Source organism: Mytilus trossulus, chromosome 4 (assembly GCF_036588685.1).
Source record: "Mytilus trossulus isolate FHL-02 chromosome 4, PNRI_Mtr1.1.1.hap1, whole genome shotgun sequence".
NCBI classification, from domain to species: domain Eukaryota; kingdom Metazoa; phylum Mollusca; class Bivalvia; order Mytilida; family Mytilidae; genus Mytilus; species Mytilus trossulus.
The window spans coordinates 65,878,430-65,906,379 of NC_086376.1; the positions used below are offsets into that span (position 1 = coordinate 65,878,430).

At 30.3% G+C, this 27,950-nt stretch overlaps 1 protein-coding gene across 4 annotated transcripts in view; it reads right to left on the bottom strand.

The window, feature by feature from the left end:
- Positions 1 to 27,632, bottom strand: part of LOC134715779 (unconventional myosin-Ie-like) — a 49,134-nt gene extending 21,502 nt beyond the window's left edge. For 3 of the 4 annotated variants that reach the window (XM_063578217.1, XM_063578215.1, XM_063578216.1), the window contains exons 1-14: positions 27,463 to 27,631; positions 24,839 to 24,964; positions 20,524 to 20,613; positions 18,612 to 18,706; positions 16,578 to 16,665; positions 14,367 to 14,456; positions 13,976 to 14,053; positions 11,148 to 11,232; positions 10,086 to 10,189; positions 9,274 to 9,406; positions 6,754 to 6,950; positions 5,344 to 5,511; positions 4,602 to 4,775; positions 348 to 428 (exon numbers count right to left, since the gene is read on the bottom strand). In XM_063578217.1, the coding sequence (XP_063434287.1) occupies positions 348 to 428; positions 4,602 to 4,775; positions 5,344 to 5,511; positions 6,754 to 6,950; positions 9,274 to 9,406; positions 10,086 to 10,189; positions 11,148 to 11,232; positions 13,976 to 14,053; positions 14,367 to 14,456; positions 16,578 to 16,665; positions 18,612 to 18,706; positions 20,524 to 20,613; positions 24,839 to 24,964; positions 27,463 to 27,465 (1,512 nt within the window). In that variant the 5' untranslated portion in view covers positions 27,466 to 27,631. Of the gene's footprint in view, positions 1 to 347; positions 429 to 4,601; positions 4,776 to 5,343; positions 5,512 to 6,753; positions 6,951 to 9,273; positions 9,407 to 10,085; positions 10,190 to 11,147; positions 11,233 to 13,975; positions 14,054 to 14,366; positions 14,457 to 16,577; positions 16,666 to 18,611; positions 18,707 to 20,523; positions 20,614 to 24,838; positions 24,965 to 27,462 lie in introns of all 4 variants that reach the window. The other variant, XM_063578214.1, reaches the window with a different exon arrangement.
- Between the last annotated feature and the right edge of the window lie 318 nt (positions 27,633 to 27,950).

Below are 27,950 nucleotides of genomic sequence, written 5' to 3' on the forward strand. Positions count from 1 at the left end.
TTCAATATCTAAATTTTGAGTGATCTCACTGACTTAAATATTCCTTTCTCATACAATGAATAATATGTTTGCACATTACAACATATTCTTAAGTAAAATTATAATAAATGCGTACAGGTTTTCTAACCATGTTTAAATATAGTCTCAATGACTGGCACATATTCATTTTTACAGTTGGCGCTTGTCAAATTTTGGAATTTCAGAAAGCTCTGATATTACAAATTTAATGTGTAAGGGACACACATTTTTTTTTTTTTTTTTTAGCTATATATTTATATAAACATATTATTTTAATATTATTAAGATGGTAACAACTCTATAAATATAGTGTGGAGTTGATGTCCTACCTTGCCAGCATAATGATGAATAACAAAACCAACACTAATTCCTTGATAGTGGTCATGGACTCCTATTCCTGCACTCAATTTCTACAAAAACAAAAGTTTTACTGTTAATTAAATTAAATTAACAACATTGCATTTCTAGACTGGATGTTTAGTTATTGTGGTGAATTCCAAAAAGATTCTTATATGCATTCATTATCACTGAACTAGTATATATTTGTTTAGGGGCCAGCTGAAGGACGCCTCTGGATGCGGGAATTTCTTGCTACATTGAAGACCTGTTGGTGACCTTCTGCTGTTATTTTTTCTATGGTCGGGTTGTTGTCTCTTTGACACATTTCCCATTTCCATTCTCAATTTTTAGTAGCTTGTTTTATAATTTTATTTTAACAAAAATCACTTTCCAAAATCATTCTAATTGTGTATTTAGAATTTTGACCATTATCTAAAATATAAATCTGAATAAAAACTTAATGATACCAACTTACACTAATGTTTCATCAGCCCATTTCAAAACAGTAGGTGTAAATGTAAATATCGTCATATTTACACAATTAACAAACCAATAGTGTTCTATCCCCATAATAAGTGCCAGATGGGGGCAGGAGCTGCTTACCCTTCCAGGCACCTGACATTTTTCCAGTTTTTGGTTGGTTCATGTTGCTTAATCCTAAGTTTTCTATGCTGTGTTACGTCTTTTGGTCATTTTTTGTTTTTGGCCATGGCTTTGTCATGTTTGCTATGGTTTTATGAGTTTGTATGGTTTTTCATGAACTTAACATATTTATGAGGTAAACCTGATTCTCATCCCATAAACACATCATGCATGACTACACATACACTGTCTATATACTTTTAAAGAAATAATTCATGGGGGCTGGAAAATATCGTGATTTTCCACAGGTGGGCGCTTTAAGACAAATATTTAAAATATCGGCATAAAGGGACAACCCGTGGATAAATCACGATAATTTCAAGACCCCATGAATTATTTTGATTCTAATAGGACAAATACAGCAACTGTTTTGGATTGAAGCACTCTAGGTGAAGGCATTATTTGCCCTTCCAATCAATATATGCTGCTGCGCTATTAAATTGACGTAAAAAACGGAGTAAAACTGAATAAGTAACATGCTAAAACTATTTACAATAACATATTTAGATAGATTTAAATGAATCTAAATGATAATTGTACTTATATGTCTTATTTGTATACAAAAAATGGCTTACATAACACGTTTTAGCATTGTTTGTTTACGTTACCTTGTTGTGATAATTTTTGGGTTCAAAAGCATGTACTTTCCCTAAAATACTTATATTCTGACGTCATCTTTCTATGACGTCTGGTAGCTCATTCATAAACTAGAGGCTCTAAAGAGCCTGTGTCGCTCACCTTGGTCTATGTGCATATTAAACAAAGGACACAAACGGATTCATGACAAAATTGTATTTTGGTGATGGTGATGTGTTTGAAGTTCTTACTTTACTGAACGATTTTGCTTCTTACAATTATATCTATAATGAACTTTGCCCGTTAGTAACAGAGAACTATATTTGGTAAAAATTTACATAAATTTACCAAATTAATGAAAATTGTTAAAAAATTGACTATAAAGGGCAATAACTCCTTAAGAGCGGTCAATTGACCATTTAGGTCATGTTGACTTATTTGTAGATCTTACTTTGCTGAACATTATTGCTGTTTACAGTTTATCGCTATCTATAATAGTATTCAAGATAACCAAAAACGGCAAAATTCCTTTAAAAATTTCCAATTGGAGGGCAGCAACCAAACAACCAGTTATCCAATTCATCTGAAAAATTCAGGGCAGATAGATATTGACTTGATTAACAATTTAACTTCTTGTCAGATTTCCTCAAAATGCTTTGGTTTTTGAGTTATAAGCCAATAACTGCATTTTACCCCTATGTTCTATTTTTAGCCGTGGCGGCCATCTTGGTTGGTTGACCAGGTCACGCCACACATTATTTAAACTAGATACCCCAAAGATGATTTTCGCCAAGTTTGGATTAATTTGGCCCAGTAGGACTTTAATTTACGAAAAATGGTTAAAAATTGACTATAAAGGGCAATAACTCCTAAACGGGTCAACTGACTATTTTGGTCATGTTGACTTATTTGTAGATCTTACTTTGCTGAACATTATTGCTGTTTACAGTTTATCTCTATCTATAATAATATTCAAGATAATAACCAAAAACAGCAAAATTTCCTGAAAATTACCAATTCAGGGGCAGCAACCCAACAACCGATTGACCGATTCATCTGAAAATTTCAGGGCAGATAGATCTTGACCTGATTAACATTTTTACCCCATGTCAGATTTGCTCTAAATGCTTTGATTTTTGAGTTATAAGCCAAAAACTGCATTTTACCCCTATGTTCTATTTTTAGCCGTGGCGGCCATCTTGGTTGGTTGACCGGGTCACGCCACACATTTTTTAAACAAGATACCCTAATGATGATTGTGGCCAAGTTTGGTTTGATTTGGCCCAGTAGTTTCAGAGGAGAAGATTTTTGTAACAGATTACTTTAATTTACGAAAAATGGTTAAAAATTGACTATAAAGGGCAATTACTCCTAAACGGGTCAACTGACCATTTTGGTCATATTGACTTATTTGTAGATCTTACTTTGCTGAACATTATTGCTGTTTACAGTTTATCTCTATCTATAATAATATTCAAGATAGTAACCAAAAACAGCAAAATTTCCTCAAAATTACCAATTCAGGGGCAGCAACCCAACAACCAATTGACCGATTCATCTGAAAATTTCAGGGCAGATAGATCTTGACCTGATAAACATTTTTACCCCATGTCAGATTTGCTCTAAATGCTTTGATTTTTGAGTTATAAGCCAAAAACTGCATTTTACCCCTATGTTCTATTTTTAGCCGTGGCGGCCATCTTGGTTGGTTGACCAGGTCACGCCACACATTTTTTAAACTAGATACCCTAATGATGATTGTGGCCAAGTTTGGTTTGATTTGGCCCAGTAGTTTCAGAGGAGAAGATTTTTGTAAAAGATTACTTTAATTACGAAAAATGGTTAAAAATTGACTATAAAGGGCAATAACTCCTAAACGGGTCAACTGACCATTTTGGTCATGTTGACTTATTTGTAGATCTTACTTTGCTGAACATTATTGCTGTTTACAGTTTATCTCTATCTATAATAATATTCAAGATAGTACCCAAAAACAGCAAAATTTCCTCAAAATTACCAATTCAGGGGCAGCAACCCAACAACTGATTGACCGATTCATCTGAAAATTTCAGGGCAGATAGATCTTGATCTGATAAACATTTTTACCCATGTCAGATTTGCTCTAAATGCTTTGATTTTTGAGTTATAAGCCAAAAACTGCATTTTACCCCTATGTTCTATTTTTAGCCGTGGCGGCCATCTTGGTTGGTTGACCGGGTCACGCCACACATTTTTTAAACTAGATACCCTAATGATGATTGTGGCCAAGTTTGGTTTGATTTGGCCCAGTAGTTTCAGAGGAGAAGATTTTTGTAAAAGATTACTTTAATTTACGAAAAATGGTTAAAAATTGACTATAAAGGGCAATTACTCCTAAACGGGTCAACTGACCATTTTGGTCATGTTGACTTATTTGTAGATCTTACTTTGCGGAACATTATTGCTGTTTACAGTTTATCTCTATCTATAATAATATTCAAGATAATAACCAAAAACAGCAAAATTTCCTCAAAATTACCAATTCAGGGGCAGCAACCCAACAACCGATTGACCGATTCATCTGAAAATTTCAGGGCAGATAGATCTTGACCTGATAAACAATTTTACCCAGTCAGATTTGCTCTAAATGCGTTGGTTTTTGAGTTATAAGCCAAAAACTGCATTTTACCCCTACGTTCTATTTTTAGCCATGGCGGCCATCTTGGTTGGTTTGGCGGGTCACGCCACACATTTTTTAAACTAGCTACCCCAATGATGATTGTGGCCAAGTTTGGTTTAATTTGGCCCAGTAGTTTCAGAGGAGAAGATTTTTGTAAAAGTTAACGAGGACGGACGACGACGACGGACGACGCCGGACGCCAGACGCCAAGTGATGAGAAAAGCTCACTTGGCCCTTCGGGCCAGGTGAGCTAAAAAGCATATCACGTGGGAGTACGATTAGAACAGCCTAAACAAGATACTCATATTTTACCACGGGTGTGTACTCAAAGCGTTTGAAGGGTGTCATGTTAGAATATTCAACAAACCTGCAGTAACGTTTGATCAGCACCAGTAGACACTGCATGCATGGTTGCACACACATCGTCCAATATGCACATGATACCCGTAGGATTTTTCTTTGATTCAATGAGATCACAGACAATTTTATTATTAAAGTAATCTATAGGTGTCCATTTTATACCTTCCTGCACATATTCTTCCTGAAAAATTTAAGAAGATGTATATGAACAATATGTCCATTTCTTAACAAATCATATGTATGATTCAGATTAAAATTGGGGTTAAGACAATTTTTTTTTTTTTTTTTTTTTTAAAGTTTTCAATAATACAATAATATAAGTGACAATCACTTAAATAAAAGAGCAATCACTGTAAAAGACATGTTCTCCTAAGAATAATCAAAACAGTTACTAGACAGGCGTAATAGACAGCTGTGATTTAGCTGTATACCTAAAAGGTAAATAAGTACCAGAAAAAAAAACAGACCTTTTTAAGTTGTCTTTTATGTTTGACTGATTTGTAACAAATTAATGATCAAATTTTAAATATAATCAAGACTAATAAAATTCAAAAGATTTCAGAGCAAAAAGTTGATAGAATAATGTTCATTGCAAACATACATGTATGGTTCCACTTTAATAGATCATTAACTTTATCATTAATACACAACAGACATCACAGACTGAACCAGCACATTTCACTCTTACCTTCAGATCTTTAAGGTTAGACAAAATTTTAATTAAAGGTTACAAAGTTTATTTAACATACCTGCTCTGCCTTCAGAGTCAACTCTATAAATATCTGCTGTAGTTTTTCATTCACATAGTTGATACAAAACTGTTCAAATCCATTATTTTGAAATATTTCAAAACCATAAATGTCTAAGATTCCTATATTTATTTCATCATGGTCTTTGACCATAGCACGATTCACAGACTACAAATGGAAGAATCAATTTACATGTCAGATCATTTCATATTAATAATATAATTTCCCAACATTTCTGTAAGTACTGCTTGATCACTGTTGTAAAATATATTTTTGTTTTTGTTTGAGAATGTGAAATAAAATGAAATAGTAAAGCTATTTTTACAAGTAGAAAAAGGTCAATCTTATTAAAATAAGTTCTCATCACTTGCTCCTCGATTTTTTATATGTCGCTGTGCCTCACACAGCGACATAAAGAAAATCGAGGAGCAAGTGATGAGAACTTATTTTAATAAGATTGAGAAAAAGGTGTGATAGTTGTTCATTTATATGAATGAAGTCACATGTATTTCACTGATAAATTGACTCGGATGGACATGATTCCAGGGCTTCTCTTACTGATGCTCTATGTTTTTCCAAATATTTTCAAGTATCAAATCTTAACAAATATTTGGCAGTTGATAATTACTAAACTTGACCATTCAAATATACAGTCATGGGACAAAAGTGAGTTCCCACTCAAAAAATGTCCTATTATTTCAACCAAATTTTTCAAAGAAATATTACCAACTAACTGTATGAGCGATTTTTATAAAATAGATACCAAAAGATGTAAAAATGTCTGAAATTTTATTGTTTATTCAGTCATAATTTTCTTGAGTTTTGTTTTCATCATCTGATAAGTAAAACTCAAATGCAAATTTTTACGAATTTAATTTGGTTAGAATGATAGCAAACTTTTCAAGTTTGTTTTTTTTCATTGTGTTTATGTCGTCAGAAAATTAAAATGAGCATGAATAATGTTATAACCAAATAAACAATAAAACTTCAGATATTTTTACATCTTTTGGTATCTATATTTAGAAAATCGCTCATACGGTTACTTCGTAATAATTTTTTGAAAATTATCGATTTTAGTTGAAATGATAGGACTTTTTTGGACTGGGAACTCACTTTTGTCCAATGACTGTAGAAAACCTTAACAATGCAAGTTGGTCACAATATATACAACATTTTCAAAAAATTTTAGTAAAAGAAGGAAAAGACAATTGATTTTTTTTTTCAAATAACATTGTAATACCATTAGATTACTGTCTCATTGGTGTTTTCCTCATTTCTCATTTTTCATATGAGTTGCCATATTTCAAATTTCTTTTTGAATAAGTATTTTTTATCTTTTCAGCATCAATATCATAAGACTTTTTTTATTTTTAATCATATGAAACTTATAACTAATTCATAGCAACTTACATCCACTAAATAGTCAAATAATCTGGAATATAAAGCTTTTGACAGAGCATCCCGAGCAAATTCTGCTTGTTCCACATTAAAAGTAACCTCCGTCTTTTCAGACTTTCCTCCCCATTTACTGTCCATTGTTCGACTAGTGATTTTCTTATTTAGAAATTCTTGATCAATTCCTAATAGATATGCTGGATATTCTAAAACTACAAAATTGTATAAAATTGTATTTATTTAAAGCTACTATATTCTCAATATTCTACTACTTCAAAATTTTATAAAATAGTACATGTATATAAAGCTTATTAGGAGATCACCATAATATATTGCAAGTAATATTGAACCCAGTTTTTTTCCAAGTCATATCACTACACTTTCTCAATTACATAAATAGAGATTAATACATGGCCTTTTCCATATCAGCCTGGTTATCATCCCGAGACGGAGTTGAGGTGCTGATATGGGTCGAGGGATGATACCCAGGCTGTTAGGGAAAAGGCCATGTATTAATCGCTTTATCATATACTTTTGACAATAGTTTTATGTAAGGCAAATAAACAAATGCAATAACCAAAACAGTCAAAAACTTTATAAAAAAGTTAAATTATGAATCAAATATACTATAATTGTCCAACAATGACATCACTACCTCCATATTTATTTATGTAACTATTTTCTATAGAGGCATTTTGAAACATTGAAAATTTGGAAGAGTATTAAGATTATTTTAACTCCATGTTTGTTGTACTATGAAATGATTCATAATTGTCAATGGCATTTGTTAGAAAGTACTAAACTATCCTTACAAAAGTTCCTGTAAATTTTGACGTCGTCATAAAAATATCTGACGTCACATTGGAAAAGTAAACAACTGATAACGGAAATACCAGAAGTAACTTGCATGAGAGGCACTATTATGGGTTTTGTGCACGAGATGCCCCTGATATGGGTTATCAGTCCGGGTGGGAAATTTATAATGGCTTGTGTAATTTCCACTTATTACACATATGCAAAAGCTGTCATATCAATGCTAAGTTCAGTTAAGCATATTTTATATATGACTGCTATATTGATACTGTAAAATGTAAAGTGATTTTGTCAAAGGTTTTACAAAAAATCTACGGTTTATGCAATACAATATTACTGCATGATACATAGTACATATAAATTATGATTGTACTGTCTTTTTACCATCTATTTTCCATTAGAGAGATTATAGCTTTAAAGAAATGATTGCAATGATGATACATGAATAAATTAATCTGTTTTCAAATGCTATGTAGACAAGGTGTCATCCCTTCAATGGTTTCCTTTAACATGATTGAATTATTTAAGTGGTACAACTTAAAACAGAGACACACCAAAGATCTAATCAGATTTAACCCTTTAAGGAAGAGAAATATTTGTACATGTTCATGCTATATTTTGGTCTATATTCCATTTGTTCATAAATTGTTTATAATGAGCTTATAATAATAAACTGGCATATGTGTGACGAATCTTAATTAAATTCATTGACTATATCCCCCAAATGTAAGATGACGAATCTTAATTAAATTCATTGACTATATCCCCCAAATGTAAGATAACAAATATAAATACAATAAAGTTTAATAAATCTGAAGACAAAATTCAATATAAAAAAGTTTAATACTGTGGATTCTTTATTATTTGTTGGATACGAATTTCTGTGGATTTTTGTGGGTACAGGTGAACCATGAAATTAAATGTTGAAAAAATAACATATTTTCAATAAGGGATTATGAAGACTCTTGCAAAACAATGAAATTAAAGATCCATGAAAATGCAAGTTTTCCGCATCCACAAAAATAAGTGAATCCACAGTAAATTTCATGATAAATTTCAATAATCATAAATGCAAGACAAAGTTTTACTATCATATATTTGTTAATTATAAATCTCACCATTGCCTACATTTAAATAAAACATTTGCCTGATAAGTAATTGTTAATTACATATAACATGTAGTGTAAAATACATTTTAGTTTTTTTATCTTTAAATATGTAATAGAAGTATACTGTCTTAATGGGGAGTGGGCAATATTTAAAAAAAATATATATCTTCTGTTACTGGTGTAGAAAAAGTAGTTGTGGGTTTAAATTCAAAGTGTTTATTATATGTAGGTTAAAGTTTTGGTGAGTTTTTTTCATTTAGTGGATATTTTCTTTCCAAAAAATAAATGAAATGTGACTGTGTAATGGGAGACAATTCTGTCAAAGTTGAACTATATACTGTAAATTCAGAAATTATTGCGATGTTTTTATTATTGTGAAAAATGTGACAGGGTTATAATTGTAATATTTTTGTATGAATTGAACATGATTTTTATCAATTTCACAAAAATAAAAATTGTGTATTTGCCTTAATGACAAAATAGCAGTAATAAAAGAACGCCATAATTTCTGAATTTGCAGTTCGGGTGTATTCATTTGCGCAAGATTGATTTTCATCTTTTCATCGTATGCAGATTTTTAAAAAATTTAAATTATTCAGTATAATGAACTTACACTCAATATTATGAACTTTTGCGTAATTTCCATCCTCAGCAAATTGTAGGTTTCCTATGTGGAGAACAGCTGCTATCAAAGACTGGATTTCGTCATGGGTTTCATGTGGTATGCCAACAACTTTCATGGCATTCTAAAATAAAAACATTGTTTTTGGCAAACAACTCTATATATTGAAATTAACATTCTAAGTGTACTCTTTTGTCATCCTGAGAGTTGAAAGTCGAACAAGATAAACATCAGCAAATGTTTTTTTTTTAATTCAAGTTACTGTATCATGTATTCTTAGTTATATTTGTCAAATTGTTCAATGAACCTTACAATCATCGGACACATTCTTAACTTAAATTTCAAATCAATGATTGAATGCTTAAAAAAATGTTGAAAAATAATAATGCAAGTGATATAAAACACAGTTGAATAATTGACTATCAGTTTGTTATTTAATGGGATGTAAATTCTCTTCATACATATCAATTTAAGAATGTATTTACTGCATTTACTAACAAGTAAGTGACCAACATTGTTCAAAACATAGAACTTTCTATCAGTATTTTGCTTGCGCCCAGAGATAAAAAATATCTTCACCAAGAAACTGATTCAATTATTTTAAACTGATACATGCAGGGGACCCTATCATTTGTCATTATAACAACTAACAAAAGCATGCAGCTCAAACAATGACTTCTTAAGGCTGCAGATTTTTTGACAAGATGAAAATGCTATGACGAAGACTTTCCCGCATGATTATAGGAAAAAAACTAAAGACATCGTAAATGTATTGAGGATGCATTAAGCTCATGTTATCATACCATAGTGTCTTTGAACTCTTGGACATCGTCTGTGCCATCCACCTTATAGGTACCAGTCTGATTTAAATAGTTGTAATAGTCTGGGGTTGTTAAACCAAGATTCTCTGAAAAGTATAGTTAATAATTTTTAAGTCAAAAAGTCAAAACACATGCCATAGCTTTACTCAGATTTTTCTGAACAAGAAGCAAAACAACATGCCATATTTGCAGTTTGTAGGCTGATGATACAAACTTTGTAAATAAAAAAATATTTTTTCTATTAAACATCAAACAAGATTTTTTCTGTGTTATAACTTTTGAGTACATTTTCTTGGAAATTACAAAATCTTTCCTTACATTATAAATGCTCAACTGGCACTGCAATGTAAAGTCAACAGGTTAAAGATATAATAGGCTATTAAAACATTATAGTGTTGATTCATAATTATAGTTGAGAATTTGAGAACTAAAAATTTTTTTTTATTGTTTAACAAAATATAATCTTCTTATAGACTTACATGTAGAATTTTGTTTCAATCACAATGTCCAGTTTCCACAAAATTTTTCCTCAACCCAGAAGAACTGATATCTCTGCAGAAGCTAATTCATTGGTATATGGTATAAATATAGAATAACCATACATTGTCTCGAAATATCAATGTTCTTTGTACTAGGCTTAGAAACAGGTAGAAAGCGAGGCTGTGCCGAGCATTTCTACCTGTTTCCAGCCGAGTATAAATAACAGATTGATATTTCGAGACAATATATGGATATTCTTTATATACTGCAACTCTTATAACTGTTCAAAATGAAGTATTTAGGGTAAAAACCTTCATACATTAATTGTGAGCGGACATCGTAAAATTGCTGCGAACCTGTATGTTTTATTGACGTCATAAATAAAACTGTACGGAACAGCATTGTCAATGACATAAACAAGGTGATATACAGTCAGTGACTGTATATCACATATAAATATACAGTCAATGCAATTTGACTGCTCAAATAGCACAGCTGCAGTATATATGTGAATTCAACCATAAGACAAATTGACAAGTTATACACATATCAGTTATTACTTACGTTTTGTTTTGTCGTCTGCTCCAAATAACAATTGATAAAATATATGGAAGTTTCTTTCATTTGAATTCTGACTGACCACTCTGGACTGAAAGTGAAAAATAAAATGTGTTAAATAAGACTGTGAAGTTGATATAAAGCATATAATCTTTATATTTTTTATCAAAGTTTGTTAAACAAGCCTTTTCCATTAGATATACAACATAAGATCTTTGCAAGATTGAAATAGGGTATTAGTGTCAAATTGTATTTTTTTTAGAAGCTAAGAGAAAAAGAATACTGACCAAAGATCGAAACAGAAGAAACATTTTGGATTTTAATTTGTACTTGAAAAATATTGCAGTACTTGTTCCTCACAAAATCAAGGGTTTAGAATATTTGTTCCAAGAGGAAAAAATATATAGCACTGTTTAATACAAAATTTTCAGTAGAAATTCTGTAACCAGGAACCAAAATACATTGGCAATGAGAGGCTCTTAGATGCCTATTTGTAATAAATTGCATACATGTATTACAAATTCAAAAAGCAATTTTTTTTTTTCATTTCAAATATTGTCGTATCCAGCATCACTGAAGAGACATTAATTGCCAAAATGTGCATCACATGCAGTCAAATTGTTGCTGCTATTGTCATTGCATCAAAATGCAATCCAGTTTTTGCTTAATTTACGATTCACTTCTTTTCCAACCAGTAAAAGTTAAATATACCACACTATAAAGTCCATCATTTGTGATTCAGTTTCATCAGTTATGTTGGATGTGTTGTAGTTTGACAAATCTTCAAACTTTCATCTTAAATTAAAACAAGAATGTGTCCAAAGTACACGGATGCCCCACTTGCACTATCCTTTTCCATGTTCCATGAACCATGAAATTGGGTAATAATCTAATTTGGCATTAAAATTAGAAAGATCATACTATAGGGAACATATGCAGTGTTCTCCCCAGGATTTTTGGATAGCGCTGTGGTAAGCGCGTGATTTTCCACAATTCTCAGTAACTTTGTCGTGTCGCGCGGTTGGTTTGTAATTGATTTTTTATGTGTTTTTCCTATATTATGCTATTGATGTTTTCTCTTGTAAATTCATATAATCCTCATATTATTATCTGTCTGTAAAACCCAAGGAGAAGTCTTTTCCATGGTGGGTCTATACCAGACTGCCTATGTGAAGATTTCTTATCACTAACAGGTGATGTTGCAGAACATGTAGGACCAACAATAAAGTCATTGTCAGCTTCTGTGAGAAAGTTTTCAATGACAAGATTGGTATTTTTTACATTTACTTTTATAAACATTTCAAGCAAAGTGCAACTTTGCAATAAAAATGAGTATAGTATTTCAATGGAAGAAATGAACTTGCCCTTTCAATAATATTCAAATGTTATCAAAGATTTGCTTAAAAAAAGGCTAAAATATTCCAATTATGAATTATGAATATAACATACATGTATGAAAGAAATCCTATAAAAATATTTTAAAGATTTTTTTATTTTAAAGGTAAATTACCAATCAAATATATTATATATGCCAATTGAAGCAATTACCACCTTTAGAGGTTGTGTTTGATAATTCTATAAACATTTGAATTCATGCCACCAGATAAGTTTGTCAAGATTTGACAATACTTCTTTTAGGTCTTTCCCTCCCAAATTATCTCCCTTACTGGCTGACTTAACTTCCTGTTTACACTTGTGGCCTTTTTAGCATTGAATACTATTCCTAATCCAAGCCATCCTCTGTTTACATTAAATTTAAAGCAATATTTAAATTATATATATTGATGATTGGTTGACAAATATTGATATTTCATATATATCTACACAAAATTTTCGTTTTGTCTTATTCCCTTATCCATTTGAAAAAGAGCCACGGATGGACAAGTAATCGTAATATACGGGTTTATAATGAATCCCTTGATAACAGGATTGCCTCCTTCAAACAAGTTCAGGTTCGACAGTTCGGTAGTATTTTAAACGCTAAAAAGTAATGATGTAATCGTAAATGGTTCAATCAATGGTCCACGTTGTCAGAGAAGGGGGTAACACTTCCCTTATATTTTTTAGAAATAAACTTTTCAGCACCCGAGACATGCATTAAATGTCTCTGTCCATTCCTTTCATAAGTTTCGGTATCTTTTAAAAGCGAAAAACTCGAGAAAGGAAATGTTAGTTTGGCAGTAAAAGTTTTGCAAATGGCGCCATTTTGATCATTTATTGAACTGGTCCCTATGATATTTGACATCGTTGGATGAATTAACAATTTCTCGGATAAATAAACCAGTCGATCACGTGATCGGAATGTGTACAAAATAATACAGGATGTTTGAAATTCAAAAACAATAGCGCTGATTTTTGATTGGATAGTGCCGCGGTCTGCCCAAATACCACCGCGGTGAATTCAAATAGCGCTGAACATCGCGGCGCTAAAACGGCCTGGGGAGAACACTGATATGTACTAAGTTTCAAGTTGATTGGACTTCAGCTTCATCAAAAACTACCTTGACCAAAAACTTTAACCTGAAACTCCCACTTTCATTTTCTATGTTCAGTGGACCATGAAATTGGAGTCAAAAGTCTAATTTGGCTTTAAAATTAGAAAGATCATATCATAAGCAACAAGTGTACTAAGTTTCAAGTTGATTGGACTTCAGCTTCATCAAAAACTACCTTGACCAAAAACTTTAACCTGAACGGACGAACGAACAGAGCCACAGACCAGAAAACATAATGCCCCTCTACTATCGAAGGTGGGGCATAAAAAAGTCCTGCATGAGGCCAAGTGAGTTACACAACTAAAACATGATTCATAAAGGTATAGTGATAACACCTACCTTTTCTAAAAGAAAGTTTGAGATTTTACCACCATCAGGCTCACCACCTCTACTGAACTGCATTTCTACATATTTACCCTGTAGAATATAAATTTTATTAAACAACAAAATCATTTATGCAATTTAAAAAAAAATTAGTTTCATAGGAGTTATTGGTACGGTTTCAAGGGCGATAATTTAAAACACTACAACGAGCATTAAAAATCCCATTGTTACTACTTTAGTTTTGATAAGAACATACAAAAAAAAACTTATCACAGGGATGAAATCTAAAAATTAATTTGTTGCCCAAAAAATAGGCAAATGAAGCTTAAAAATTGATAACGATAAAATGAAATTGAAATTTACACATAATATGGTAAAGATATAATGGTGCCTATTTAATACTTACAAATCGACTAGAATTATTGTTTCTAACAGTTTTGGCATTTCCAAAGGCTTCTAGAAGTGGATTTGATTCTAAAATTACATCTTTTATTTTCTACAATGTAAATGTTATCATGTTACAATACAAATAAAAATTAATGCAAACATATCAATTTGTTAATGTAGAATGATTGATGAATTTGAAATTTGAATTATAAAGCTTAAAAGTAAATTAAAAGGGTCACAACTCATTGTGAATTGATTTGAAGAAATATGTGCTAAATTTGTGCATATAAAACAAACAAAGACTAGATGTGTCAAAGCAACACTTTATTTGGAAGCAATAAGAAAGAAAGTCCTTTCATATGAATTTATGAAAAACATATAAATTATTTATCACAGATATATAATAAATACAGAACTATATATGATGTGGATAAGAATAGACAGATAAATACTTTTGAATTTGTTAAGGATATGTTTAAATGCAGACTATAAGTTATAGTTTAATATCAGGAAGACTTTTGTTTAAAATACAAATTAAGTCCCTACAACTGAAAATAGAAACACTCCTAAGATCTAATTAGGTTTAACCTTTTGAGGAAGAGAAATAATGGTACATTTACATGCTACATTTTGGTCTATATTTAATTTGTTTCTATATTGCCCTGAACTTAAGATAAAAAACTGGCATATTGGCATATGTGTAACAAATCATAATTTAAGTTGTTTAAATGTAAATCAATCAAATATTGTTAATAGTAAAACCATGTCTTGACTTTGCCAAAACTTTCAAAAAGTCTTTAGACTGTATCATCCAAATGTAAGAAAAAATAAATATAAAAACAATAAAGTTTAATCATGTTAGTAAATTTCATCAATTTAAATAAATCATTAATTCTAAAAGTAAGACAAGGTTTTACTATCAAGATATTAATGCTTAATAAGAATCTCACCTTTGCCTACATTTAAATAAAACATTTCGCTGATAAGTGTTAGTTGCATGTATATGTAGTGTGAATTATGTAAACTCTTTTCTGTCTAAAAATGTAATAGAAGTACCAGTATACTGTTAATATAGGGCCTGTTGTTTTTATTATTATTCTAAATTAAAAGATTTGGTATTAGTGCCAATGAGATAACTCTCCATTCAAGTCACAATGTTAACAATTGAAGGTCAAAGTATGGTCTTCAACACAGAGCCTTGGCTCACACTAAATAGTAAGCTTTAAAGGGCACCACAATTACCAGTGTTAAACAATTCAAACAGGAAACCAACAGTTGAATCCATATGCAAAATGAGAATAACACCATTTTTAACCATTTCAGAATGTCCCATATTAATTTTGTCACTATATTCAAAATTTCTTGCTTATCCCAAACCATCTGATAAACAGGTAAATGTATTTAATACCCGGAGATTTTTTTTTTTTTAAAATATTACAACTATTCCCTAGGTAATTTTTATTTTAATATTACATGTATCATTATTCTTTTAAGAATAAATCCCTCAAAGTATCCTACTGTTTCCGATATTAATGTTTAACGTCTAGACACTTATTTAATTATCCTGTATGTTTTTAATCTAAATATCATAAAGCAATACAACTTGACTATCACAACTTGAATTTCCTCTCAATTGTTTCCTCAAGTTGGTTTTCAAGTGTCTGTACAAGTCTGTTTATCTAACTGTATTTTCAAAACAATGTAATAGTGAATCTAAATAGTATTCATTCACTTTCTAACACTAAAATGTAAAAATAAAAACTTGCACATTGTCTATTATAATTGACTTTAATTTAGTAATTTTTTGAGAATGTTTTCTGATTGATGGCACTGATTTTGTCAAGAATTGCTATTTACTAATTTCAGAACATCTTACAGGATGTTTTTTTTTTGGTGGTTTATGGCATCTACCATAGCCAAGGCTTTATGTACTAATTTAAGAACATTTTACAGCATATGTATTCTGGTTTATGGTATAATTGTAGCCAAGACTTTATTTACTAATTCCAGAACATTTTTGAGCTTTATGGCATTAATATAGTCAAGACTTTATTTACCAATTTAAGAACATTTTACAGCATATGTATTCTGGTTTATGGTATAATTGTAGCCAAGACTTTATTTACTAATTCCAGAACATTTTTGAGCTTTATGGCATTAATAAAGTCAAGAATTTATTTACTAGTTTCAGATTAATTTACAGCATGTTTTCTGTGGTTATTTTACCAACCTGTACTTTAGTTCCTCCACCTGAGACTTTTGTAATAAAGCCCATAATAAACTTGGCAGCCACTGTCTTTCCTGCACCACTTTCTCCACTGTAACAATCAAAGTACAGAAATAAATGTATACATTGTGATTTTATTTTTCTCTTCAAAATTGTACAATTCGACGTGTATACAAAATTTGTATATTTCTCTGAGTATACAAAAATTGTAATACTTCTATGTGAATGAAAATTACAATACTGCTTCATGTATTCAAACATTGTGATACTTGTGCATATTCAAAATTTTAATACTGCTGTGTATCTGAAATTGTATTACTTCTGTGTGCATACAAAATTGAACCATTTCTATATGTATACCAAATATTAATACTTTTATGGGTGCATTAAACTTAACATATACGAAAATGTGATGCATATAAGTAATTTGTATTCATTTGTATACATAAATAATTAAACATAAACTGGTAGCTTTCACGAGTTACATAATATACAATACTTCTGGGTATACAAAATCTGATTAGCACCAAAACATATACCTTAATTTCATGTTATATATATCATATATATGTCAAACCTATGTATATAAAATTTGACTAACACTGAACATCTGAGCTTCTTAGTATAGAAATCAACCTTATGCAAGTGTATGTATACATGTACATGTATAATACTTTGATTGGTTTTGGAACATTCACACATACAATATAAAAGATGAATTGTGGTCTGTTTTGTAGGGTTCTCATATGTGTATATGCCTCCCTGGGAACCTAATTTGGAAAATAAACTTATCTTATCTTATATCAACTCAATTTCTAAACAATTATAGACTATAAATAAAGAATTTTCAACCCAAAATAATTAGTTAACAGATGCAGATATTTATTGGCAAAGGTTGAAGTCTATCCGACGCAGCTCATATTATATGTAATACATATGTAAAACTTCTGTGTATAAAAATCTTACAACAATCATGAACATCTACTTTATTTCATTTATGAAAAATCTTCACTTACATTGCAGCTCGACCACCTTCCAAATCAAATATAGACACAGATATTATGGACTTGTTATTTTGTTGAATGTTACATTCAAAACTAGAATATACATTTTCCTTTTTTAACATAACATTGAACAATGCACAATTATAATTCTAAATTTAATTTCATTTTCATTTTATGGGCATATTGATTGACGCCACCACACAGGGTCCTGTAGTACTGTAAACCAACTTATTTTCGCGACCAATTTATTTTCGCGACTTTCGCGAGTAGAAAAATATCGCGAATATAAATCATCGCGAATTTGTCAATCTTTGATATTTCCTTAATAATCTACATCAAGGAAATCAGATGATCGCGAAATTAAATAGATGCGAAGTTGTCAAGAAAGGTTAAAACGCGAAAAAAAAATATCCGCGAAAATAAGTTGGTTTACAGTATATATAGGTGTCCCACACCTTCTGTTTGAAATTAAAAGAGCAGAAAAATTGTTGTACATATGCTCAGAGGTGGATAAGTTGATTTTTTTGGTTCGTAACTTTCAGTTGAACTTGGGTTATGGTGATAAGCATTGTGTATATAGTTGAGGCAAACTATATGGTATGGGCTGTGCTCATTGTTGAAGGCCGAAAAAGTGACCTATAGTTGCTAAATACTGAGTCAGTTGAAAATAAGTCTCTTGTGAAGAGTTATCTCATTGGCAATCATACCACATCTTCATTTTTATATGAAGTTAGAACAGAAAGCAGTTTCTGGATGTATGAATTGACATGGGTAACACTTAATGTCCCTTTCACTATCAACAGCTGCATAGATTACATATGACAACACAATGGCTCAATCTAGCACAACAGCTCACAGGATGACAACCAAGAAATTAAAATAATGGAATTTTGCGACCAGGTGACATTTTTTCCAAAAAATGGGAGTAACCGTAAGTATTTTGTGTTATATTAAGGTATATAGCTAAAAAAATTTGGAGACAAGTTTCTTTGCAACAGCTCACCTGATAATAGCATAAAGTACCATAGCTTACCTGATGATAACACACTGGTTTTCCATGTCAATAAGCATGTTTCTGTACATGTTATCTGCCAAGGCATACACATGTGGTGGGTTTTCATATTGAGCCTATAAAAAATAATTTTCAGTAATTTTTCAATCCATATGCATCATTATAACTCACAACTGAAAAAGTCTTACTCTTACTCTTTAATACCACATGAAGATGCTTGACATAGATGAAGCCACTACTATGTAAATGTAGAGATAAATGTATGTTAAAATATAGAACCAGCAGTGGCTGAGCCAATGATCTCTCCTACTTATTGTAGGCTCACTACCACGAGATTATGGAGGTTGTACATTTCAAACTGCTGGAGGATTGTGTTTTTAAAGAATTTTAGTTATTTGTAGAAAGCAATTTTGCCAAATTTTTTTAATAACATAGTATAAGAATGTTTACATTATGTACTGCAGAAATCAAAATATTTAGATTTATTTTGTAGTTTTTTTTTTGATTGCTGACAACTGTTTGACAATTTCAAAAAAAAAGATATGTATTCTATTTGCACATTGATATAATAGAAAAACACAATCATATTGGTGTAGATTAAAATATGACACCGGTCAGAGAGTCATACTTATTTTCAAAGTTAAATTTTAGTTTATTTATAGTTTAATGCCATAGATTGGGAAATGTAAGTGTATATACACTATTGTTGGTTTTTACCCCAAAAAAGACAGGTTAAATTTAAGCACTTAAAATTGATATAACTTTGCCATAATGAAATTCATTGTTAAATCAGTCATGGTTGATTGGTTTATAAGTTAAATAGCACTTAAAATATGATAAATATACAAAGGCATCTAGCTCGATAATCATCAATTTAGACAATAAACTAAAAGAATATTTAAAAAAAACCAAACACCTTTATACCTATTGATATTGACAAAAGATAAAATGTAAAGGTAACAATTCATTAGTTGAAGTACTTTGCTTCAATAATTCATTATTTATATCATATGACACAACATTTTAATCAGCCCTGTAAATGAATAAAAGGTCATTTATCTTATAACTGAAAAATTTATATATATGAACATGGAAATATTATGTAATACTTCCATGTTATGCAGTAGTTTTATTGTTTAATGATAAACAACGTAATATATTTTTACTGATAATTTTTAACTGTTTCTGCATAGGTTTCTCAAAATTAAAAAAAAACCATAATAATGAACGTAACAGTGTATGACATGCTCATGCTAGAAACATTGCAGTCAAATGTTTAATGCTCAGGTGTAACATTATCAACATCTATGAAGAACAGTAATGAAACCATCCCCCTTTTCCCCTTCTGCGGATTCATTATTATTTGTCAAATACAAAATTTTGTGGATTTCCTTAGTACAGGTGAAACACAAATTCAAATGTTCAACCAATTTCAAAACTTCTATATGCTTTGTATGCTGAGATTGGCAAAACTAAGAAATCAAATATTCAGGAAGATGAATCCACAAAAATTGATGTCCAGGAGAGTAAATGAATCCACAGTATACATTCACAGCATTTAAAAGTTCAATTCATTTTAATTCACTAATATAGCATTCTTCATTTTATTTGACTTATTTTGATTACATGATCTAAGGGAGCTACCATTTGATTTTTATGGGGGGGGCTAGGATGAAATTTGAAAAAAATTAGCCGGAACGGAAGTTTTGAGTAAAAAAAAAAGGCAGGATGAGACACTTGCAAAAAAAAAAAGTCAGGACAACAATTTAGGTAAAAAAAATCAGGATAAACTAAAAAAAAAAAAGGCAGGGCCGAATAGAGTGAAAAATAAAAGGCAGGACAGAGATTTCAGCTAAAAAGAAAGGCAGGACAAAATTTTTCATCCTAGCCCCCCCCCCATAAAAATCAAATGGTAGCTCCCCAAGTTACTCACTGCTCCTTGGTAAAGCTCAACCTCTCTATCTGTAAATATGTTGATATTTTTGAATGGATTGATCGAGACTAACACTGGTCCTATATATGTCTGGTATAAGGTTAAGGATAAAACATTGTTCGATGCTTTATGATCAACATTCCCATTTTTGACATAATGTGCTGGTAAATCATAAATGTACAATCAAATATGCCAAATTATTATTGGTCTACTTAAGACTTATAAGCTACACTCAAATCAAAACAATAAGATAGCAAAATCCATTATGAAAGTTGAATTATTATCACGGACTATAAATGGGCTTTGCTCATTGTTGAAGGCTGAATGTTTACCTTTAGTTGTTGTATTGTGTGCCATTTTGGTCACTTGTAGAGAGTTGTCTCATTGGCAATCTTACCTCATATTCTTTTTTATATTGGTATTACTTTAAAAAAAAATCATTTAGATTTTTTTTTAACACAGATAACACAGAGATAACCATGGACTAATTATAAGGTGTATGTCAACTGACAAGGTATCTTGGTCTGAATTGCTCTGAATCTGATGTTTTGCTCTCAAACCTAAATTACATCAATGGTGATCTTCTCTGCTTTTTTAATGTAGTTGACTTTTTAAGTAAAGAATGCACTGGCAGACAACTTTTTTGTTTCCAGAAATGTACCCCTATTTATAAGGTTGATCTATAATCTCCATCCGCTTTTCAATTGCGAAGTCATGACATCCTTATAGCCTTTACAAGCATCACTTCAAATGAAGATTTTCCAAGTTGGCAATTTTGAAACTGAACAGATTGAGATACATAGTACTGTTGAAATTGAAAGAAATTACAAATTTTCACTAACTAAGGGGATACAATAATATTAGTATTATTATTATTGTATCCCCTTGTATCCCCAAGTCTGGATTGATATAATATAAGACATTGCTACTATTATTATTCTGCACTGCTTTACCTTTATATCAAGAATTTTTAAGAATGTGCAGGTGCAAAGAATTCCTCATTTCCTTATATCTTAATGTAGTAAATTTGTACCTTCAAGAAATAATAAGTGTTTTGATTATATATTAACGTGTTTACATGTACAATTATCTGACAAATGTGCTAGGGGCAATCACTCTGATTATAACTTTGTCAAGAAAGGTGAAACCTTATTAGAAAATTGTCATAAATCTTTACCTTCAATTGTGAATAGTCTTTTAGAGAATAAATAATTTCATGTAAATATTCAAAATCCCAAAGTGGGTGCTACATGTAGAATTTAAAAATATCAATTTAAAAAAGCATGTATGATTTTTTTTTTATATTTGGGCTCAACATTACTCAACTTGAATTCTTATTTCTATTTCAGTGGATTTGAGACCTACTCTTAATTTAAAATCTACAAGTAAATACGTTAAACAAATTTAAACCTTTTTTATTTAACCCATTACTATAATATTATATTTACTATGCACTTATTGTGCATAGAAACTAATTTATTTTATGCTTCATTGGATACCATCCTTGTTTAAATCAATATACATATTTAGAAACAATAACATTGAAATGAGCAATAGAATTTTCGTAAACATTGTAAACAGGAACTCATTTCTAAAAATCCAGTGTATTTCCTCCTATAAATACAATACGCCCTAATGATCTACACAGATGCTTCTATTCATAATTAGCATAATTTCTTTTATATTTGGACATGAGTTTGCATATTTTTATTCACTAATGATAAAATTTTCTTTTTGCACTAATAATTATTTAACACATAACTTTTATTATATCTATATGACCCATTTTGATTCATAAATTATAATGACCCCTATAATCTTATGATCCATCTTGTTTAAAATCAATACCCATAAATAGAAAAACAATAATGTGAAAATATGATTTTTTGCAAACAGGAATTTATAACCTAAATTCCATTATTTCCTCATTTGTATAAAACTTCTGACAACACCTTTCACAAATTATATATCAATGCAAATCTCAATTGCATAATCATGCTGTGTATTGTAGTACCCAATTGAAAGTAAATTGAAGCCTATCTCAAGTTATTGTTGACAAGTACAAAATGTACTTTTAAACTATGGAAAGAAAATATTTACTTCCTTAAACCTGATGAAACTAATGGCAGTGTTATCTCAAATTAATGTCATTTCATTAATGAACTCCATTACATAGTCATCTGTTCCTCTACAAGATAATAGTTTGTTTTTTTTAATTCATAGAAATCCTTTTGAAATTAAGGAGGTCTTACCCATACCCCACTGTGAATAAACTGTGCTTCAATTGGGAATAAAACTTATTTGAGTAAGTTGATAATTTTAAATAGTATACGAAAAGGAAAGTTATTAAATGTATCCATCCATGACACGAATTCATTACATGCACAGCAAAAACCACAAAAAGCAAAGGATTTTATTGCTGTTCTTCATTTAAAAGTCACAGTGAAGGCCTTCAACACGGAGCAAAACCTCTCATGATTTCAAACTTACTGTCATTGAAAATTGGTAATTTAACTAGAATATGAGCACCTCTATAAAATAAGTCATTTGTATCCCTCTATAAGTGAGATACTTTAAAGTGCATTTCCTTGGTTTTTCATTTGTTTTACACACTTACAATGTACAAGAAAACAATAAAACTACAAGAGAACAATGTGATCTTATCAAGACCTGATTTACAGAACACAAGCAGACATGACAAGTAAGGTTCTGAGAATACCTGTATACCATTTATTACACTCATTTACTTGTAAGGTCCATGTAAAAAAATAAATTATTTTTTCCCAAAGGAATTTTTTTATTTAATTCCTAACCAGTTTTGTACATTATTCAAGCTATTGTTTTGTACACGCAATTTCTATAATAGACAGTCATGAAATGTTAAAGACAGAATTTGAACTTTTTATACATTGTTACTTGGAAAGAGAGTTGTCTCATTGGCACTCATACCACATCTTTTTATTTTAGATCTTTTATTAGCTGAAATGACATATATTTCGTATATATTACTATATCTTTAATCAATAAACCAAATTACAAAGGTGTAAATATAGTGTTTGAGGCTGTCACCTTTTTACAACTGTATATACTATTATCAGATGTAAATAAGATCGAAAACCTGATATTTTTAATGGGCTACAAGTGTTTTTACTAAAACTGATAGATAATTGAATTTAAATGCAGACATCCTGTTTTGTGAATCATCCTCTATCTATCATAGGTTACAGGACTTAACACATTGTTGACTTACATGTATCTTGTAAGAGTATTACTAAACAAGAAACAAATAAGTTATAAATAAAATATATAATAATAAATTATAAGAACTTTAAAGTGTTTGTGTTTTTTATGGGGAATTTTTCTACATATAATTCTACATGTATCTATAATATTGCATCATATTTTCATTTATTCATATATTTATGGAGAATTTATTTACATGTTCTTCTATTTATAAATGCAATTTTAGAGCATCATATTTTAATTTATTCATATTTATAAAATTTTATTACTGATAAACCTTAATAGAACAATAAGTACATGTATTTACATGTACAAGAAATAAAATGTAGCTCGACATTCAATATTTACAGTATTTATTGTTGAACCCTCTGACATATTCAATGTTAAGATGAAAAACAATTAAATTATAACCATTTAGACAGAAGATCTTATGTCCAAGATAAGAAAATGTGCAGTTCTTTTAAATGTCAATGTATTGTGCATTTTTTTTTAAAGACAAATTAATATATTCAACACACTCAATGCAACAAATGCACATCATTTCCCTATGCCAAATCATATGAAAACCATTGGCAGATCCAGGGGGGTCCATAATCCCCCCTTTAATTTGGACAATCAATGCATTTGAAAGGGGGCATGTGGTTGAAACCCCCTCCTTTTTAAAATGGCTGGATCCTCCCATGAAAACCAACTTGACAAAAGGAGTTGCATTCACAGGATAGTAACACAAACAAAGATATGGAGTGTTGAAGGGAATTAACTCTTGTATTTTCTACTTTCTAAAGATGTGCTAATTTACCAGTCAAACTTGTTGGCTGCACAATTGATTCTTTTATTTATGTTTTATTATTCAAACTCACACCGTTATAACTAAATCTTTTCAGACATTTTGGTGTCAGCCATATACATGTAAGCTACAAATCTCATGACCCTATGATCCTTTATACTGGAAAATTCCATGACACTATGATTTTGAACATCATTAAATTGCAAACAAATCTGACCTTAACTGATCATTTCTTAAATGTAGCCTTATTTGTTAATTTTTTAGTTTCTATTATTCAAAGGATACATAAATGACATCTTCCATAAACCTCTTTTTGAGATTTTCCACAATGGCTGGTTCTGATATCTTCTGCAGCAAAACCATGTCATCAACACCACTGGTCTTGACATTGTGACTCTGCCAATGGTATGGCTGGAAAACAAAACATTAATAAACTGAAGGAATAGCAGTATTTATTAGTTTGAACAAAAAATTTAAGAAATTTTAATGTGAACCTGATTTTAAAATAATTACAGAAATGTAAATGTATGTAATTCAAAGCGTATTGTAAAATACATGTACATGTAACTTTGATATCTATTCATATTCAGGAACATCACTTGACATAAGTCAATGCTGGAGCCCCGACTTTTGAAGCAAATTGGTATTGTAAACCAAGCTGCCACTTTAACACTTCAAAATATTTACTATTTTTTATATTCATGTATATATATGGTAAAATTAGTTGCGTTTTGCTTAACGAAGGGTACATGTATGTCCAGGATTTTTTTCATTTTCAGAAAAATTTATCTATTTTCCAAGATAACATTTCAAAATGTACATGTAGGTATCACATGGCATGTTAAAAAGTGTTCTTATATGAACTTGACCTAAAATACACATTTATTTGCACATACATGTATATGCACACAACATACATGTACATTATATAGAATATTGTATAATTTATTCCTTCAGGAATTTGTTTTAAAAGAATACAGATTATGTAAGAGCATAACTTAAGAATGTGATTCGTGCAATAATCTGGAAGTTCATGCAAGAACATTCATTGTGAATGTTTATGAATGTTTTATGACAGGAGTGAAACATTTAAGGACAGGCGTAAAATCTAAATCCTCATGTGGCTAAATAAAAGTTGTTTTTTAACTAAAATTTCCAAATTCATGCTTGTATTTAAGTTCATTAAATTCAACATGAATAGCCCATAATTGATCAAATCACAAAATAAGTAGTTACATGTACAAATGTAAGCCAATTTCAGTGTTTTTTTAAAAAGATTGCTATAAATACATTTGTACCTATATTTTGATTTTTTCGATAAATGATTTTAGAACAATTAAACGTAAGAAGAATGATCAAATTGACAACTACTAAGTATTCAATTTACCTATTTTTCCTTTCATACTACAATTTGGAAGATCTTTTTTGAAACAGAAAAGTTTACCAGTAAATGTGTACATCATTTGGAAGATCGTATTTGAAACAGAATAGTTTACCAGTAAATGTACATATCATTTGGAAGATCGTATTTGAAACAGAATAGTTTACCAGTAAATGTACATATCATTTGGAAGATCACATTTGAAACAGAATAGTTTACCAGTAAATGTACATATCATTTGGAAGATCGTATTTGAAACAGAAATGCGAGATATAAGTACTGCAATGCATTCAAGTACTGTCATCTATTTGGTATTTACAAATTCTATAATATATCAAAACATTTTAATATTGAGATAATGTTTGAAAATCAATCTTTTCTATAAAGCACAGGTTAGCAATGATATTAATTAATTAAAAAAGATAAAAATCATAATATCTCAGAAAATTTCAAAACGGTGTGGAAGGAAGTGAATTGTTTGAACTTTCTTTACGAAATATTTCCTTTTCAAATTGACAAATGTAAATATTATCTATTTACTTATTAGATAAATACCAGATTTGTACCAAAGATAACAATGAATTGATTCTGTCTCTTACAAATGTTAATTTAAACTTACCTTCGACTAATAAAAATAAAATATTAAATATACAATATTTCCCATTATCATGATGATTTATATGCATTTATTTTAAATGTATTTTTGGGGGTTGTTGGTCTGTTCTTTTGATGACATATCATACCTTGTAGCCCTCATAAGTTATGGAACATTTTTCAATTTTATTATATGCCTATAAATTACAGTAAAACAAACATTTGAAATGCTCACTAAAGAAATAAATATATTGTGTATTTGTCAAACTGGACCAATTTACAAAATGTACTAAGATATTATTTGGATGAAACTTGAAACACAGAAAATCAAGTACATGTATACGTACCACCAGTGTTTTAGTACCACACATAAGATTTTCTGAATACAAATGAACGATTTCTTAAATTATAGAACTACAGAACAGAAATATAGGACTATGCTTAGGTACTAATACATGTGAGACTGCAGGTATGTTGTGCTGTAAGAGCCTGCATGGGGAGAACACTGCCTAGTGGTTCACGATAGATTTGATCTTTTGATCCCTTGGGGTAAAAAGTCATCAATTACAACTTGTTGTTATTTGTTAGTTTTTATCTGTACACATAAATTTCCATAAAAATCTCATATATTAAAATGAAATTTATATTAAGATATTTTTACTATGATTCAATGCCAATGGTAATGGGTGAGCTAGGATGGGTTGTAAACATACATACATGTACACCACTTTTGTGTGAGTGGTCTCAGTCTATTAATATGTGTCCCATAAACTGCATAAACTTTAAGTATGTGTATTAACACGTTCATGACTGTCATAAACTTCGATAGGGAACTAGTCATTTATTCGTGTATTAAATTGAAAATCCCGGAAATGAGATTTTTGTGAAAACAAACTAGTAAATATTGAATTTTCTATTCTTTTTTCCTGCTTACCATTTTAAAATCTGTTATCAACCGCAGAAAACTTTACAGGCAACTCTTTCGTTGGAGGTCACATTATATTTTCGGGATACATTAGACTGAAAAGACTTTATAAATAAATGTTTGATCTCTCAGTTTATCTTTTCGTAAACCGGAAGTTTATGACAACAGGTGCTTGCGCGTGCTCTCCTTTAACTCGACTGGATTCTTTGGGTTACAGATCTTCTCTCGCTAATCAATCAAAAAGTTTTATAGCGGGTAATATGTATTTATATGTGTGAATATTGATGTACTTGCCTTTTAATATACAATTAGACATTCCATTGTTTGGACAAAATTGCCTAATTCAGTACTAAAGATGTACAGCTGGGTCCAATATTTATACAGGGTCTGGATGAGCGTCCTTGATTTCTTTTTTCTACAATTTTAGTTATCATATATATATGTCACTGACTGCGTATACTTACAGGTATATACATAGGCGGATCCAAAAGGGGGGG